At 42.5% G+C, this 18,902-nt stretch overlaps 2 protein-coding genes across 24 annotated transcripts in view; both read right to left on the reverse strand.

Moving 5' to 3' along the window:
* Window positions 1-18,902, reverse strand: part of LOC115786625 (protocadherin gamma-C5-like) — a 365,072-nt gene that overhangs the window by 97,151 nt on the left and 249,019 nt on the right. The gene's annotated exons all lie outside the window — the stretch shown is intronic.
* LOC115786635 (protocadherin gamma-A2-like) lies at window positions 862-3,494 on the reverse strand. The gene has a single exon (XM_030738931.1). It carries the CDS (start codon window positions 3,303-3,305, stop codon window positions 906-908), a length of 2,400 nt encoding a protein of 799 aa, XP_030594791.1. The 5' UTR covers window positions 3,306-3,494; the 3' UTR covers window positions 862-905.

Below are 18,902 nucleotides of genomic sequence, written 5' to 3' on the forward strand. Positions count from 1 at the left end.
GGCCCTAAGAGTTCATATTACAAAACTGCAAACAGCCAACATGAAGGACTTTTTTTTTCTGAAAGTCACTATGATAGTTTTATAGAAACAATGGAAACATGAACTAATTCTCAAAAAATACGGATAACATTCAATCATCTGGCTGCATGTTATAGAGACATTTTAAAGTCACTTTAACCTGAAATGCTCTCTGGACACATAAGCAGAAAAAAATAATTTAAGAGCACTGAGTAAAAAACAAAACAAAAACAAAACAAAAAACAAACAAACAAACAAAAAAAGGCAGGTTATACTGGTTATAATGTTTAAAAATATTTAATCCATGCTGAATGATGTACAAACAACACTCGCGACATGTGGAAACACTAAGGGGAGGAGGAGAAGGTGATACACTAACTGTTGCTGTCCAGCGTTCTGAAATGGACAATATCTGATTAGCGGTAGGAACCAGGAAACAAATCCTTTTAGACTGGGCGCATTCATGTGCTATAATTAAAACATAATCTATAAAATAATTACAAACGAAAGACTGATCTCCGTTACTAATGTGAAAAAAAATGAACCATAATAATTTTACTGAAAAGTCACTATGTTCTAAATCAGTAACAAAACATACAAAGGTAAGGAGAAGTGCGTACTGAAATGAATCACTAAAACTTTTCAAGAAAATACGAAGTTAAGTTAACGCATGAAAGATATGTAATTGTCCTTGGGAAAATATAAAATCAGAAAAAAGCACGTTGTCAGTGGGAAATTTGCAAGACGATCAACAGCACAGTTTGCGATGGAGACATAAGTGATTGAAACTTGAAGGTATTTAAGATCGTATGTCTATTTTTAAGTGATATTACATATGACCTGTCCTGAATACAATCTGATATTAGCATTAGAATGCAGAAACAATGTTAGGGCAGTCTAACCTCTAGAGGAGAGTCTGGTTCATCCAGGATGCTCTTTTCACTCTGTATCCGCTGCATCGTCCCTGTAGAACTGGGGTCCATTATCAGCACGTTCTGACTACCAGCTCTGCCGAACTTACAGTCACTCTTTCTGGAGTCAGTCGTCCTACACACCTCGTAATTGTACACATGGGGCAGAGTCCCTGTCCCCAAAGTGTCTGAGTAACGTGGTGGATAATATGGAATGACAGGCAGGCTGGAGTGATACAGGATGCGAGACTGTCTCCACCTGTAGACTTTCACTGATATAATAACCACTAAACAGGTGATGAAGAGGAAGGAAACTACAGCCAGAGCCAAGACTAAGTAAAACGTCAGGTTGTCATTGTACTCCTTGTCATGCGTGAAGTCAGTGAACTCCGACAGCACTTCAGGGAAGCTGTCCGCCACCGCCACGTTTACAATGACTGTAGCCGAACGAGAGGGCTGCCCGTTGTCCTCCACTATAACAGTCAGTCTTTGTTTGACAGCATCTTTATCGGTGATTTGGCGGATTGTTCTTATTTCTCCATTCTGTAAGCCCACTTCAAACAGCGCCCTGTCTGTGGCTTTCTGCAGTTTATAGTAGAGCCAGGCATTCTGTCCAGAGTCCACATCAACAGCTACCACTTTCGTCACCAGATACCCCACATCTGCTGAACGAGGCACCATTTCAGCTACCAGAGAGCCACTAGTCTGGACTGGGTACAGAACCTGAGGTGGGTTGTCATTCTCGTCTTGGACCATTATTTTCACGGTCACGTTGCTGCTGAGTGGAGGAGAGCCTCCGTCCTGCGCTTTGACGCGGAACTGGAAATCTTTGATCTGCTCATAATCAAAAGAGCGCACTGCATGGATGACTCCACTATCAGCACTAACGGACACATATGAGGACACTGGCACTCCGTTAATGGAGGAGTCCTCCAGTATGTAAGAAACTCGGGCATTCTGGTTCCAGTCAGCGTCTCTGGCTTTCACTGTGAAAACAGAGATGTCTGGTGTATTGTTTTCTATAATGTAGGCCTCATATGAGGTCCTCTCAAATACAGGCGCGTTGTCATTCACATCTGAGATCTGTAAGGTGAGAGTGACGCTACTGGAGAGGGAGGGCACTCCCTCATCAGAGCAGGTCATGGTGATATTATATTCAGAGGCTCTTTCTCTGTCTAAATCACTGTCTGTTACCAAGCTATAGAAATTACTTGTTGATGATTTTAAAATGAAAGGTACACTGTCGCTAACTGAGCAATGAACTTTTCCGCTTTCACCGGTGTCTTTGTCTTCAATGTTTATCATTGTTACAACCGTACTGAGGTTAGCATCTTCTGATATCACAGTTGACTTTGACATTATGTTAATTTCTGGTTTGTTGTCATTTACATCCTGAACATCAACAACCAACTTACAAGAGTCTGTTAGTCCTCCCTCATCACTAGCACGTAGATTTATTTGAAATTTTTGTGACTCCTCAAAGTCAATATTTCCAGTTAAAGTCACTTCACCGGTCTCCTTGTTTATTGTAAAGACGTTCCTGACGGCAACTAATTTGTTTGTGATAGAATATGTTATTTTACTGTTCGAGCCTTGATCTGCATCTGAGGCTGTAACAGTAGCAACAACAGTTCCTGCAGGTGAATTCTCAGTGACTGTAGCTTTGTATGTTTGCTGTGTAAAAACTGGAGCATTATCATTAGCGTCTAAAACTGTAATGAGAATCTGCATTGTTCCTGACCTCTGAGGCTCTCCTCCATCTACAGCGGTTAGGATGAGAGATATCTGTTCTTGTTTCTCTCTGTCTAAAGGATTCTGTAGTACCATCTCAACGTTTTTGTTTCCGTCAGCATTATTATGCATTTTAAGAACAAAATTGTCGGTTGGTTTCAGTTCGTATCTTTGAAGATCGTTCACGCCAACATCATGATCCACAGCCCTTTCTAGAACAAATTTTGCCCCAATTACCGCTGACTCACTAATTTTAAATTCAATATCGGCTTCGTCAAAGTTAGGTGCATTATCATTGATATCTGTGATCTGGACTGTAACACTGTAAAATTCCATTGGATTCTCCAAAATGATCTGAAAATGTAAAGCACACGGCGTCGTCTGTCTGCATAGCGCTTCTCTGTCGATCGTCTCTTTAACGAGGAGGACTCCTTTTTCTCTGTTCAGCTCGATGTACTGGTCGCTGTCTCGGGTATAAATTCGAGCCTTACCTGAAGTCAGACGTTTGATTTGTAAACCCAGATCCTGTGCTATATTACCGACTAACGATCCTTTGGTCATTTCTTCTGGTATTGTGTAGCTGACTTGTCCAGTTACCGAGCCAAAGGAAAGGAGAGCAAAACACAACAGCGCAGGCCCTTTCATTGTTCTACCGTAGTAGTTTTTCAGCCAGATTCTACAATCCGAATATATATCCCCTTAAATGAAAGAAATTCCAGAGTCAAACATCAACCATGTAGTTTTGCATTCTTCACAAGAGAACGAAAAGTCTCAATGATTTTTCGCTTTGTTATCTTGCATTCCACACATCCAGAATGTCCGCTTGTTGTCGGTGTGCCCTGTCCTCATTATGTGGCTGTACATGGGAGGCGCTGTGCTGCTACAGCCCTACCCTCAGCCGTCAACACTGTTCAACAGCGGCCCTAAGAGTTCATAACACAAAATTGCAGAAAACCACCAAAAAAGAAAATATTTATAAGACTTGCTATTATGAAAGTCAAACACGCAATATTTTAATGAAATAACTCTAAAAAAGTAGAAGAAGACGAAAAACATATTCCCCTTTGGAAACACGGATTCCACACGTCAATACAGTTTATGGTCAACGTTTCTTTCTTTCTTTCTTTCTTTCTTTCTTTCTTTCAATTTAATTATGAGTCAAAAAATGTTGTCACTTAAGACAAGAACCAAATTAGCAAAAAGAAATAACTACTAGTACAACAACAACAACTACTACTACTACAAGTATAAACGTGTATTAAAAAATGTATAAGTACCTAACGAGAAACATAATTAGGGATGGTGAGGATAGAAAAATATGACAATTTTTAATGTCGCTGTTCATGGTGCTGAAATAACAAAAAGGTCTTAGAGGGCAATCATTACTAAAATCATTAGCCGTGTTTCTACTACGAGAAAACAGATTAACCAAATTAAACAAAGCAAATATAATTTTTTGGTGAAACTCCTTAAGTAATTGTCAAAATAAATAAACAAATAATAATAAAATTTAAAAAAGTCAGGTGATCATTCAGTTAATGGTCATTAACGAGTCTCACACCACAACTAAAAAACATTAATGCATGAAAAGACTGATGCAGATGAAAAGAATACCTAAACATCTCAAACAGATGTGTTTTTTCGGTTTGTTTTTTTTTTTTTCGTTTTAATTGTATAGCAATATTTAATACAGAAACAATACCAGATGTCTCAGCTTCAGAACGCTTTGTGAGTAAACTGAGTTTTTGCTATGAAAAGGTTCTCGAAGCCCATATTATTGCACAAAGCAAAAACAAAAAGACAAAAAAGTGCCTTAGAAATTGTAAATTGCCGGGAAAAATATTAATATCACATAGGGATGGCATGATACCATTATTTTATGTCCGATACCGATACCGATATTTTACATTTGGATATCTGCTGATACTGATACAAATCCAATCATTAAAAAAAACAAAAACAAAAAGAACTATTGTTTTTAAATACCTGGATACATTTAGCGTAAGTCAATTCAGTTGTCCCACGTACAAGACTAAGGACCAGAGGGGACAGAGATTTTCAGGCAGTGGCGCCAAAGCTCTGGAACTGTTTACCACTCCAGCTCCATTTAGCTGACGCAGTGGCATCTTTTAAAAAACAGTTGAAAACGTTTCTGTTTAACCAGGCTTTCTGTTGATTGTATTTTTATTCTTTTTATTTTAATATGGTAATATTAATATGTTTTTAACATGGTGTTTTATCTTTTTTTTTGATATTGTGTTTTAATTATTGTACAGCGCTTTGTGCTTTTTTTTGTCTGTGAAAAGCCCAATCTAAATAAACTTTACTTACTTACAACAATCGCTCTATCACCTGAATCCTCTTGCTCCTTTGTGAGAAGGTGATGCATTGGCTTATGGTATGTTGCAAATTTCATTAGGGCTGCAACTATCGATTATTTTAGTAATCGAGTATTCTACTGATTATTCCATCGATTACCTGAGTAACTGGATAAGAAATACTTTTTTCACATTAACAGTTCATCTGCAAATTTTAACTTCTGTACTGCAGTTTTTCCCTATGTGAAATAAACAGGGTGGATGGAGCAGCTACTTTTCTTCACTTACTGATCAGGTGGTTGACAAGGACCTCCAGCTGTTTCCCAGTAAAGGTTTAATGGTGGTTAGAGGGGAAGAAGCTTCATTTAGAAAAATATTTCCTTCTGCTTCATCTGAGCTGACTGCTGTTGTTGTGTTATCAGTGTTTATGTTGAAAAACTGGTGACTGCGTGAGCTTAATCTTGTAATGCTTTATATTCACAAGCATTCTCCTAAAAACGTTTCTACTGCAGGTCTATATTTAGTCACTAATCAGGGATTAACGTATAAAAAATATTTTGATGGGGAAGGGGTCCTTCCGGTACCAGACGATCGCTAGTACTAATGGCGGCGCTCGCTAGCAAACTGCGGTTAAACTGGGAGCTGAAGTAGAGAAAAAACAAGAGCCGAAATTCTCAGCACTGGGAGCACAACACAAACACGGTAGAGAGCGGTGGAGGCGTGGAAAAACATGTCAGCGATGATCATGTCACAGGAAATCCGTGACAGTGATGAAGAACTGAGGGGGTTGTTTACCAACTCCGGATCCCCACTCCATTCCAGTAGGTGGCGGTAATGCAGCTCTAAACTAGTTTGGTCATCCTCAAACCCACAAGAAGAAGAAGATGATGGAGAACTGTAATGCAGCTAACGTGAGTGACACGCTCACATTAGCGAACGCTCACATTAGCGAACGCTCACATTAGCTGGATCAGATCGGATTTCATTTTTTATTTCTTTCCGATATCCGATCCTGTAATTTAGGTCAGGATCAGACCGATACCGATACTGAATATCGGATCGGCACATCCCTAGTATCACACGACCCGGCAGAATAAGTTAAAAAAAAAAAACAGAACCTTGAAGCCACTTACAACTGACCTCTAGAGGAGAATCTGGTTCATCCAGGATGCTCTTTTCACTCTGTATCTGCTGCATTGTCCCTGTAGAACTGGGGTCCATTATCAGCACGTTCTGACTACCAGCTATGCCAAACTTACAGTCACTCTTTCTGGAGTCAGTCGTCCTGCACACCTCGTAATTGTACACATGAGGGAGAGTCCCTGTCCCCAAAGTGCCTGAGTAACATGGTGGATAATATGGAATGACAGGGAGGTTGGAGTGATACAGGATGCGAGACTGTCTCCACCTGTAGATTTTGACTGATATAATAACCACTAAACAGGTGATGAAGAGGAAAGAAACTACAGCCAGAGCCAAGACTAAGTAAAAAGTCAGGTTGTCATTGTACTTCTTGTTTTCTGTCAAGTCAGTGAACTCCAACAGCACTTCAGGGAAGCTGTCCGCCACGCCATGTTAACAATGATTGTAGCTGAACGAGAGGGCTGCCCGTTGTCTTCCACTATAACAGTCAGTCTTTGTTTGACAGCATCTTTATCAGTACTCACCAGTGGTCACCAATACTCACCAGTGGTCTACCCCTCCCAAGTTGTAACCAACATATTTTTATTTCTACAGCGAAGCATTCAAACAAGACTAATCTCACAAGAAATCATTCTAATTTATAAATTTGAATTATCTAGTTGGAAATATATTTTTGGAAGTTTTCAGCTTTTGTCCCTTTTTCCAATAAGGCTGTGAGCTTCTGTCTGTGAGCTTCTGTCTGTGCGCCATTGTCATGGAGTTTTTTGTGAACCCTGAACTTTAGTGGACTGAGGGAGATAAACAAAGGCTATATCTTGATTTTGGTGACACCACAAGCATTATTTTCATTGAAAAGCATACTCAGTTTTCAGTCTAATTCACTGTAACAAAAAGTCTGTCACACCATCATCCTCTCCTGTGCAGTGGCTTCCCAGCTAGCATTGAACATTCAGACAACATCCCATGAACGCTGCTGTAAACGTTCAGTGAATGTTCACATGCATTAATGACATTAAAGACTACCAAGGCAGATGGAATATGAAAATGTATAAACTTTTATTTTGCTATACATGGATGTACATAAGAGATATCAGCAAAACCTTCATGAGAAAAATGTAAATGTAAAAAGGTAAATAAATAAAAAAATAAGGAAAATTTTAATGCAACAATCACCTTCTCAGTTGTCCTGCTTAAACAGACAGTGGATGTGTGAACAACACATCTTCCAGCTCATAGGGGGTCATTTTGACTGTTGGGTTTTCTCTGTATTATTGTTGGGTCTTTATCCACAATACAAAGCGCCTTGAGGCGACTGTTTGTTGTGATTTGCTGCTATATAAATAAAATTGAATTCACTTGAAATGAAATGAATTTAATTTCCGTGTGGCAGCTTCCTCGCCTGTGATTGGACAATACAGATCACCTGCGGGATCACGCTGAAGGTCTGTAGGACCAATCAGTGCCTTCCTTCTCTTCCGTTCAAACTGAATGGCGGTTTTTGTCTACGCTGCTTTCCCGGTGTTACGTCGAGCCGCGTTTCCCCATCAGATACGGTTTCCCCAGCGTCTCTGCGCCGCCCACGCGGCAAAAATCGCGCGTGCTTGTTCAGCGCTCGTAACCACACCGCCGTGCTTGAGCCGCAAGAGAACTACGGACACCGTGAAAGCTCAAACAACGTGTTTCGGCGAAGTTGTCCCACTTTTTGCAAATGCGCTCCCATCAGATACGTGCGCTCTCTCTCTCTCTCTCTATGTTTAGATGTTTATCGATAGATAGATAGATACTCCATATAGCCCATGCGGATAGCTCTATATAACCCAAAACTGGGTAAACACATCTTGATAGCCTAATAACAGCCATCAGAAACCGTTCCCCCTGTGTTAAACTGGGGGAACGCATCCTGAAGGCTCAGTGACAGCCATCAGAATGCGTTCCCCCAGTTTTACACAGGGGGAACGGTTTCTGATGGCTGTTATTAGGCTATCAAGATGTGTTTACCCAGTTTTGGGTTATATAGAGCTATCCGCATGGGCTATATGGAGTATCTATCTATCTATCGATAAACATCTAAACATAGAGAGAGAGAGAGAGCGCGCACGTATCTGATGGGAGCGCATTTGCAAAAAGTGGGACAACTTCGCCGAAACACGTTGTTTGAGCTTTCACGGTGTCCGTAGTTTTCTTGCGGCGCAAGCACGGTGCGCTGGTTACGAGCGCTGAACAAGCACGCGCGTTTTTTGCCGCGTGGGCGGCGCAGAGACGCTGGGGAAACCGTATCTGATGGGGAAACGCGGCTCGACGTAACACCGGTACGACAATGGAGGACGTCGTCTATATTTCAACACCCCAGAAGCTCCCGGTGAAAGCGGGCCTCTCTACCGGCCAGCCTCAACCAGCCCCGCTGCAGACGAGAAGACACTGCTGGCTGCAGTGAGTGGGTTATCGACTCAGTTACTCAAGTTTGTACGAGCACGACTGAAAGACAAGATGGCGTCTATTGTTTAGACTCGATGCTTTGGACTCTAACAAAGCCTCACCTACAGAAGGACTCGAGGAAAAGACGGCAGCACGATCCGAAAACTGCGGTAAGACTTGGTCGTTTCTAAAACAAAAATACTAAAAGTGGAGGAATGGTCACAGTAAGCTGACAGACGTATTGTGATTTGGTTTCTTATTTTTATTTCATCTTACAGGAAGCAGTTCGCGGCCTGCACAACTCTGAATCCAATAAAAGCTGGTATGATCCTCTGCAGAGGTAAGAATCAGAAACAAAGCAGCAGTATTCAATGTGTGGAGGAGAGAAGAACTTAAAATGTTTTTACTCTTATTTATTTTCACGTTTTTTTCCACAGACTGTTCGCCTCGCAACGCGAGTGGGTTTCTAATGCGTGGACAGTGATATAATTGTGTGTAAGTATCTTTTTTTGCCTGAATATTGTTTATGTATGCACTATGTTTACACTGTGTTTATTTACAATGTACAAAAATGTTTTTCAGCTTCTTGAAAAACCTACAGACGGTTCGCCGAACTTCCGCTACAGTCAGCCTCACGGTCCGGAAAAGGCGGCAGCCATTAAAAATCCTGCCCGGTGTCGTGCAAGAAGGAAGCCGGTAAGACGTATTGGATTGTTTTGTTGGTCTGCTGTATTTGTGTAGTTAGCTTGGAAATGCAGTTTTATTTTTGGAAAATATTACTTATTGTTTTTTTTAACTTTATATAAAATCTGGCTTCTTCTGAACAACCCAAAATGTATATAAAAAGCAGTGGCGGTCGTGCATTTCACACCTAGGCCTTCAGTAGTGATCCGCCTGAATCACTCCACCCTCAATAACTATTTTATGGCAATAAAAACATCTTTTTATGCAGAAATGCAGTAGAAAGAGCTGTTGCATCGCAGATTGAAAGCTCATGTAGCCAGAATAAAAGCATTTACCGAAGAAACAAACCCAAGGTGCACAAGTCTCCTTTTACTGCCGCTACAGCTGCGACACATATAAAAATGCATTGATAACAACCTCATAAAATTATTATTAAGAGAAACATTTTAGTCATCGTGACCCCGAAATGAAAGTTCCTGCTTGCCCCCCCCCCCAAAAAAAGCCAATCTAACAGTCTCTTTAAGATTTCCCTATTATTCTTCACCTTTACGTCGTGGAGCTCCGCTTCCCTGCGCACTTGCTCGCTCAGCTGATCCGCTCTGGTGTCCCCGAATGTTTTGCTTGTAAGTGTCCGGCAGTGCTTTGGTGTCTCGTTGCTGCCTTGGTTAGGCAAGTCAAATTTACAAACCCAGTGTGGCTCCAAACACCATGTCGATCAGTGGCAAACAACAAGCACTCCCAGCAATACAATTTGCAGTGTTCCTCGGGGCCTGTGAGCCAGTGGTACCGCTCGTAATTAGTGGACTGAAAGTGGTGGACACATCCTTTTCCCGGTTGTGACAGGCTTGCTAGCTTCGGAGTTGCCCGACCTTTCTTAATGATGTCCAGCTTTTCTTGAAAAGTCCGTCTTGGCTTTGGCAATAAGTCTGCAACCAAATCCATTTCTTCTCCTCCTTCAGCCATTGTGGGTTGACAAAATAGCTATAAAATCAACACAACCATATTTTTGCTTGTGCAGCTGGCTACAGATGCAGTTTGCTAGCTCTGGCTAGTACACTGACTATCCAATCAAAGTGTATGAATATGCTGCCGTTACCGTACGCCTGCTAGAGGGCCTCGGTGTTGCCAACTCATAATCTGATTGGTTGATCAAACGGTTTGATCGACACTTATTTTTGTACTACGGGGCCCGCAGAACTGATTATGAAGGCCTCCAGGCAGATTTCTTTGACCCTGGCAACAAATTATGGCTGAAATGTGATTGGTTAAATGCTTTAATATGAAAATACACATCTGGAAACAGCGCGACCACAGGAAAAGCTGTGAAAGGAACCGTACAAACCATTTCGAATAATTTAACAAGTATTGATGGACAGGATATAATTAACATCAGTCTGTGATTCAGATATTTTTTAGGCCAGCAGAGAAGGCCTTGCAGGCCCTGACGGCCCACCACTGTGAAAATAATTGACATTGAATGTTTATAGTTTCAGCAGCTGTAACATTTTGGGACCTAAAAGATAAAAAGCGTATAATCAGTTTAAAGGTGCCTCAAGGGTTAATGACCAAAATCACTGAAGTACTTTTATCAGTGTTAAATTTTTTCAAAGTACTTGTTCATTTGTCTTTTATTCACAGGATGCAGGAGTTGGTACTTTGTCACATAACCATTGTTTCTGATGACAAAGATTGGCTGATTAATTTTTTTTTTTTTTTGCATTCAGGGTCTTATCTGCTATGTGTACATTCAAAGTCAAGAGACTCAAACTTTCAGTGTAGTTTCCTGATTTTTCACAATATTTCATATAGTTTCATAATGACAATGTGTGCTCTGTGTCAACAGCTGCTGGAGGCGAGGACGAGTGACCTGGCAGTGAAGGAGGTTGCCTTCTGGGACGGTGTCACCACTGACCTCATGTTGGATGAGGAGGATGGCGTCTCAGAGGGCGTATCGGGCTGGATTAAGACCCCCAAGCTTCCCCAGCCAGGAGCTCAGTGACCTCTGAGCCAAACTGCAAGACAGACTAGAAGCTCACCCTAAATACAACACTGTGCACCATAAGTGTTTGTATGCTGGACCATGCTCTGAGAGAAAGCCACCACCACATGGCCCAGAAGTAGCAAAGCATTATATGTCATAATGTTTTTGTTTTCTTTATTTATATAGATCGTGTGTGTGTGTGTGTGTGTGTGTGTGTGTGTGTGTGTGTGTGTGTGTGCATATTGCTTTATAAATAAAACAAAAAAAAAATATTCAAACTTGTGCCTCACAGTTTGTTTCTCGTAATTGAATTCCTTTTAGTTGAGGTTATTAGCATGGCATGAATACAACATAACATACAAGGTATATCACAGAAATAATAATTAAAAATAATTTTTATTACTGGGTTATTATTTATTAGGGAGGGCTTACCCAGGCCTGTCTTTATAAAGGCCAATGGGGGGACAGATCTACTAACCAATCACATGTGAATACTGAATTGTGATGTCATTGTTATCATCCAATGACTGAGAAGCCACGTGGGTCTCTTGCCGCTGCTTCGGCTTGAGGCGCTGCTATTCATATGTAAAGTGGAGTCGTTAACACCTCGCGCCTGCCGGCTCCCCCCATACCTCTACCCCCCCCCCCCCCGCTGATTCTAGTGGTACGTAAACGACCATATCCGTCTCAGGCAAACGAATATGCGCTGCCCCGTATGCTGACGATAACTAGGTGCGCCCGCGTCAGTATACGGGGACGGATATGCCTCTTTTCGTGCAGTGACAAAGGAGGTGTCGCTAGGCAACGTGAGCGGAGTGACCACTAGGGGGGCAATAAAACCAACTAAACCTGGTAACATGGAGTCAGAGTTAGAGAAGCTACAGCTGGAAATTAAAGGAACGCTGTACCAACTGACCGTAGAGCAGCTGATTAAATTATGTGATGCACTTCAAATTTCAGGACCAGAAAAAGAGTGTGAGACTAATAAAACACGCAGCCAGTTAGTGTCACTTGTAGTAAAGCACCTTGAACGGGCAGAGTTGGCTACCCTAGAAGATGAAGGCATGTCAGCGCTTCTTGATATTCAGGACATTATAAGCAACATACAAATGAATAAACAACCAATTGCAAGTGAGATTCTGGATCAAACCACCCAGGAACAACAGATCATCCAGAGAGCAGTCGAGACATTAAGGTTGTTTCAACAGCCACAAGAGGGCGAAATGCATGACCCAGTGAGGAATAGCATGAATCCCACCACAATTCCTTGCACCCCAGTAAAAAACATTGTTTTGACACCCCCAAATGGCTCTATGTGGCGCAAAGACTTTAAGATATCAGGCCAAATAGGAGAGCCTGGACAATAAGATAGGCTCACATTTTCCAGTCTGGCTAGGCAAATTGAAAATGAGCTCAATAAAGGCTACCCAGAGTCAGAAATCACTGATGCTGTAATTCGTGCTATTACACCAGGCCTGCAGCTACGGAGTTATCTTGAAGGGAAAGAGAATCTAACATTGCCTGCCCTCAGGAGAATCCTCAGGTCTCACTACCAGGAGAAAAGTGCCACAGAGTTATATAAGCAACTCACCTCCGAGGTCCAGGGTAATAAAGAGACACCCCAAAATTTCCTAATCAGAGCCATGGATTTGAGACAGAAAATCCTGTTTGCAGCTCAGGAAGTCGAATTAAGTCTGAAATATTATCCAGCACTTGTTCAGAGTGTTTTCATGCATACTGTCCTGACTGGTCTTCAAAATGACGATATTAAAAGTGACCTGCAGCCTTACCTACTGCAGATAAATACGTCAGATGAGTTGTTGCTGGAGAAAGTGAATATTGCAGTCGCCAATGAGAAAGAGGCAAAACAAAAAGAAACATGCAGCTCCATCACGAGTAACAACTGTAAATACTGTCCAATCCAGCAACTCCCCAGTGGAACATAAAAGCACAGTTCAAGAAAGAGCAGCCACTGTACCCCCTGATCTCCTCTCGGAAATAAAAGAAATGCGTGCTGATATGGTGCTGCTGAAAGACTTGAGGGCCGAGGTTTCCCAGATCAGAGAAACTATTCAAAAGTCAACTCCTGCACCCCTGCAGCCTGTCACCATTGAAGCTGAACAAAATTGTATGCAGTTTTACCACCAGCAGTAGCATCGCAATACCACTCAGCACACGGGCTTAGACATGTGAGGAGAACAGCACAGTTTCAACAAAGGTTTGCACCCCAGCAATACTATCCAGCACCACGCAACCGCCCCAGGTGTTTTGCTTGTGTGCAGTCAGGTGAGGAATACTGTCAACACTGTTTTAGGTGTGGGAGCAGTGAGCATTTCCGGGAAGGTTGTAAAGCACCAAGACTGACAAAATCTACTAGAGAGAGAGAGCCATTTAAACTAAGACAGACTGCTCCTACGGGACAAGGGGCAGCCGACAGCATAGATAAGTCCCAGTTTTGTGCTAACTGTGAGGGAAGGGAAGAGAGTACGAAATTGAAATGTTGTTCTGTTTGTAAAATAACACTGTACTGCTCGAAAAAATGCCAAGAAAGGCACTGGTCAGCACACAGAAAATGTTGTAGACCAAACACATGCTCGGGCATTAAAAAACAGGAAACCCCATCAGGTCAGAAACTAAAATACAGGAAAATTGGTAATTCAGTGATGACACCCACTGTAAGGAAGTTAGTAGGAGAGAAATGTCTCATTAAGTGCTTTCTGCACAACCAAAGATATCAGGCACTTTGGGACACAGGTTCACAAATCTGTGCTATAGATGAGGCCTGGAAGCAGAGCCATTTGCCTGATGTTAAGCTGAGGGATATAGCAGAACTAGTCAATCCTCTTGAGCCACTGCAACTCGAGGCAGCTAATGGAACAGAAATGCCATATATTGGTTGGCTTGAGGTGAGTTTCAAACTTACTGCTAATGATGATGAGTTGTTAACACCCATGTTAGTATTAAAAGGCAACCAACAGTCGTGTCCCATAATTGGTTTCAATGTGATTTGGCACCTAGTGAACAATGTACAGGACCAGACGAAAGACAGAAACAAAGAGAAGCTAATGAAAACAGTAAAGGTAGCTTTCCCTCACCTTAGAAAGAATAGAACAAGAGCCTTTGTTAATGCAGTGAGGGTGGGACAGCCATGTGAGCACAGAGTAAGAACAACAAATGAGAGAGTCAGCGTGCCTAAACACAGCTCCATCCAAATCGAGTGTCGAGTGCAAGCTCCACCTTTCAAGGAAGATAAGAATCTGATCTTTGAACCTCATGAGAACCCACAGTGGCCTGAAGGACTCGAGTTTTGTGACACCCTTGTATCAGTGAAGGCCAGAATGACACCAAAAATTGTTGTCAGTGTACAAAATCCCACCAGCCATGACATCGTACTGCCAAGCAGGACTGCTATTGGAACTGTGCAGCCCATTGGATCAATATATCCTGCTAATATATTCAAAACTGACTGCCTGCCCACTGCATCAGTCCACCACGTTCAGGCTAAGAACCCCAGTGAGAGAATACCTACCACTGAACAATGGAATCCACCTGTTGATCTGACTCACCTGAATGAATATCAAAAACAAGCTGTCAGTCAGATGTTAAGAAAAGAATCACAGTCATTCTCTAGGTCTGATGATGACATAGGCTGTGTGGAAAACCTGCAAAAAATAATGACCCAGTGACACGGACATATCGCTCTGTACCAAAGCCCTTGTATCAGGAGATGAAAAACTACCTACAGGACCTGATAGCCCAGGGGTGGGTGGAAAAATCCACTTCATCTTACTCCTCCCCTGTAGTCTGTGTGAGAAAAAAAGATGGTACGCTGCGTTTATGCATTGATTACAGGGAGCTCAATAGGAAAACTCACCCAGATCGTCATCCCATCCCCAGAGTACAGGACATTATGGACAATTTGGGCGGAAACACGCTCTTTTCACTGCTGGACCAGGGTAAGGCATACCACCAGGGGTTCATGGGCAAAGACAGCAAACATCTAACAGCTTTTGTGACCCCCTGGGGGTTGTATGAATGGGTCAGAATCCCATTTGGACTGATGAACGCCCCTGCAGCATTTCAGCGCTGCATGGAGGAGTGCTTAGAGGGATTAAGGGATGAGATATGTGTGCCTTACCTTGATGATGTCCTAGTGTTCAGCAGAACATTTGAGGATCACGTTGAGGATGTCAGGAAGGTACTGCGACGACTGAGGGAGCATGGAATCAAATTAAAACCAAGGAAGTGTGACCTATTTAAAGCAGAAGTACGGTACCTTGGCAGGATTGTTTCAGCTGAGGAAAGCAGGATAGATCCAGCTGATACTGCTGCAGTCACAGCTTTGAAAAGCAAACAGCCAGGTACTATTGGTGAATTAAGAGCAATGTTAGGACTATTAAGTTATTACAGGCAATACATCAAGGATTTTGCACGGATTGCGAATCCTCTGTATGACCTGCTCAAGGGACCCGGAGACATTGACACCCAGCAAAACAAAAGACCAAAGTGGCAAATGAAACGGATTAATAGGAGTGTCTCTTCATGTACACCTATTCAGTGGACCGACTTGCATCAGTCAGCGCTGGAACAGATAATAGACTGTCTAACTCAGCCTCCTGTTTTAGGCTTTCCAGAGTTTTCACAGCCATTCGTTCTCCATACTGATGCATCAAATCAAGGACTAGGTGCTGTGCTGTACCAAAAACAGAATGGGAAGCTTCGTGTGATTGCTTATGGTTCTCGTACTTTAACTCCAGCTGAGAAAAATTACCATTTGCATTCAGGCAAGTTAGAGTTTTTAGCTCTTAAATGGGCGATCACAGAGAAATTCCGCGATTACCTATATTATGCGCCATTCTTTACAGTGTACTCCGACAATAACCCACTTACCTATGTACTATCCAGTGTCAAATTGAATGCAACAGGATGCAGATGGGTAGCATTAAATATCACCCTGGTAAGGAAAACGTGGATGCAGACAGTCTGTCCAGGATGCCTGTAGATATGGAAACATTTATGGAAGCATGCACGCAGGAAATGGCATATGATGTGATTGGAGCAGCCACACAAGCAGTGGAAGGACAGGGAGAATCCAGTGTGTCATGGTCCATGGGTGTCTCATTCAAGTGTGCAGCCATGGCCACAGATGTCTCTGTCATTCCACTCACAAAAGATCAAATCAAACAGGACCAGAGACATGATCTAACAATTGGACCTGTGATTCAGTGTAAACTAACAGAGCAAAAACCATCAAGCTCAGGGCTGAAGCAACTTAGCCCTCAGACCCTCTGTCTTCGAAGAGAATGGGACAAATTGGAGATGGGTGAGAACGGAGTTTTGCACAGGAGAACAGCAAACAGAAAACAGCTAGTCTTACCAGAAAAACACAAAAATACAGTATTAAAGGAGCTGCACAATGAAATGGGCCATCAGGGTGTAGAAAGGACAATGTCACTGATACGGGACCGGTTCTTCTGGCCCTATATGCAGCGAGAAGTAGAGGATTATGTTTCGAGGAGATGTTTTTGCATAAAACAGAAGAAACCATGTCATGAGAGCAGAGCACCACTGACTAATATTGTCACTACTCACCCATTTGAACTTGTCTCTATTGATTTCCTACACCTTGATAAGTGCAAGGGCGGTTATGAATACATCCTTGTAATTATTGACCACTTTACACGCTTTGCCCAGGCGTATGCCACAACTTCCAAATCAGGTAAAACAGCAGCGGACAAAATCTTTAATGACTATGCTCTAAGATTTGGCTTCCCGGCACGAATCCATCATGACCAGGGCGCTGAGTTTGAAAGTCAGCTGTTTGCACAACTGAAAAACTACTGTGGGATTGCTGGCTCCAGAACTACTCCCTATCATCCCCAAGGGAACAGACAAGTGGAGTGGTTTAATAGGACGCTACTCCAGATGTTAAAGACACTCTCAGAGAGACAGAAAACAAACTGGAAGGATTCACTTAACAAACTGATCTATGCCTACAACTGTACCAGGAGCGAGGTAACTGGATTTTCTCCTTTTTACTTGTTATATGGACGCTCCCCACGATTGCCAGTCGACATGCTGTTCAGTTTGACATCAGAACAAGGAGACAGCAATCACCATGACTACATGGAAAAGTGGAAACAGGGCATGGAAGAAGCATATGAGATAACCAGAGAAAACACTCACAAAACAGCCATGAGAAGCAAAAGGCATTACGACAGTAAGGTGAAAAGCTCAGTATTACAGCCAGGTGATCGTGTTTTGGTCAGGAACATGACGCCTCGAGGAGGTCCAGGCAAGCTGAGGAACCACTGGGAGGATACAGTTCACACAGTTGTCCGTCAGGTCAGCAAAGATATCCCAGTTTATGAACTCAGACCTGAGAAGGCAAAAGGATGATCAAGAATATTGCATCGCAATCTTCTCTTACCATGTGACCATTTGCCGATTGAGATAGAAGTGAGACCACAAACAAGAAAAAAAGCTGTAGAGACAAGTGAGGAGGTTGAACAGTCAGAGGAAGAGGATGACGATGATGAATACTATCCAGTGTCACCTCAACAGCCATCCCAGCCACGCCATCATCAGATGCTGAATCCTGTGAGTGCTGATGGGCCAGCTGAGCACCTCCAAGCAAAGGAGATAGTGTCTGGGACAGAGAGGCAGCAGGGAGCAGTGGACCAGTGTGAGGACTTTCCTGGCCAGGAGGGAAGTTGTGCTGGGGAAACAGAAGTGGAGGATCTTGTCCCTTCGCCTGCCCCAAGTGAATGCAGCAGGACTAGTGAGCAAGAGCCTCAGCGACCGAGCAGACAGCATAAGCCACCAAAGATCTTCACTTATGATCGGCTTGGCTCACCAGCTTGTTATAACATGAGAACACTACCACATCATTCACACTCTACGGTGCCGTGGACACGCACTTCGGAGGTATACTACCGCTACCGCTGATGGACAGAGAAAGAAACTGATCACATACAAAACACGCTACTGAACTGCGTTAATGCACATACATCTCACTCAAGTCAGAGCAAATGGACTGTTTAACACAGAATTCACATTCAAATGGACTGTTGAACATAAAGGAGATTCATACATTATGCCTTCAGCTTAACACATATGCAAAGCACACCACATGGCCACAGTCACTTAAAACTCTGTCATGGTCTTTTATCAATTGAGACTGTTGCTGCTTTAGACATGCTGCACTAACAGGACTTTGTCACAAGTCACCTGCAGACTGTTACCTGTGTCTAACTGAATGGACACTGTAATTCATGCAGACCATCAGAGAACGCTGAAAGACTCGGGTTGTTAACCCATCCTAAAAAGAATGTATGAAAAGAGTTCCAGCCTGTGAAACGATATTTGTAGAGTAATAAGGTACAACAGCAATTATAGTATACTGTGGTTTAATGCATGTTTCTTCATGCCATTGTTATAAGTAACCCCATATTTGTGTTTAAGATTAACTGTCAGGATGTTGGGGACAACATCTATTTTTGAGGGGGAATATGTAGAGGACAAGAAATTTGATTCTGTTTAGTTTTATAATTTTGTTCCGTTTACCTCACAACATTTTATTATTCTTTTGACTGTGTTGCTGTGTAGAAATGCAGAGCTGGGGAGTAAGTGTTTTGCCTGAATTGATTGTGCACTGATCCACTGGTAATGCCTTAGGATTTCAGTAGGGGAAACCGCGCG

This window comes from Archocentrus centrarchus, chromosome 10 (assembly GCF_007364275.1).
Source record: "Archocentrus centrarchus isolate MPI-CPG fArcCen1 chromosome 10, fArcCen1, whole genome shotgun sequence".
In the NCBI taxonomy this organism is placed as follows: domain Eukaryota; kingdom Metazoa; phylum Chordata; class Actinopteri; order Cichliformes; family Cichlidae; genus Archocentrus; species Archocentrus centrarchus.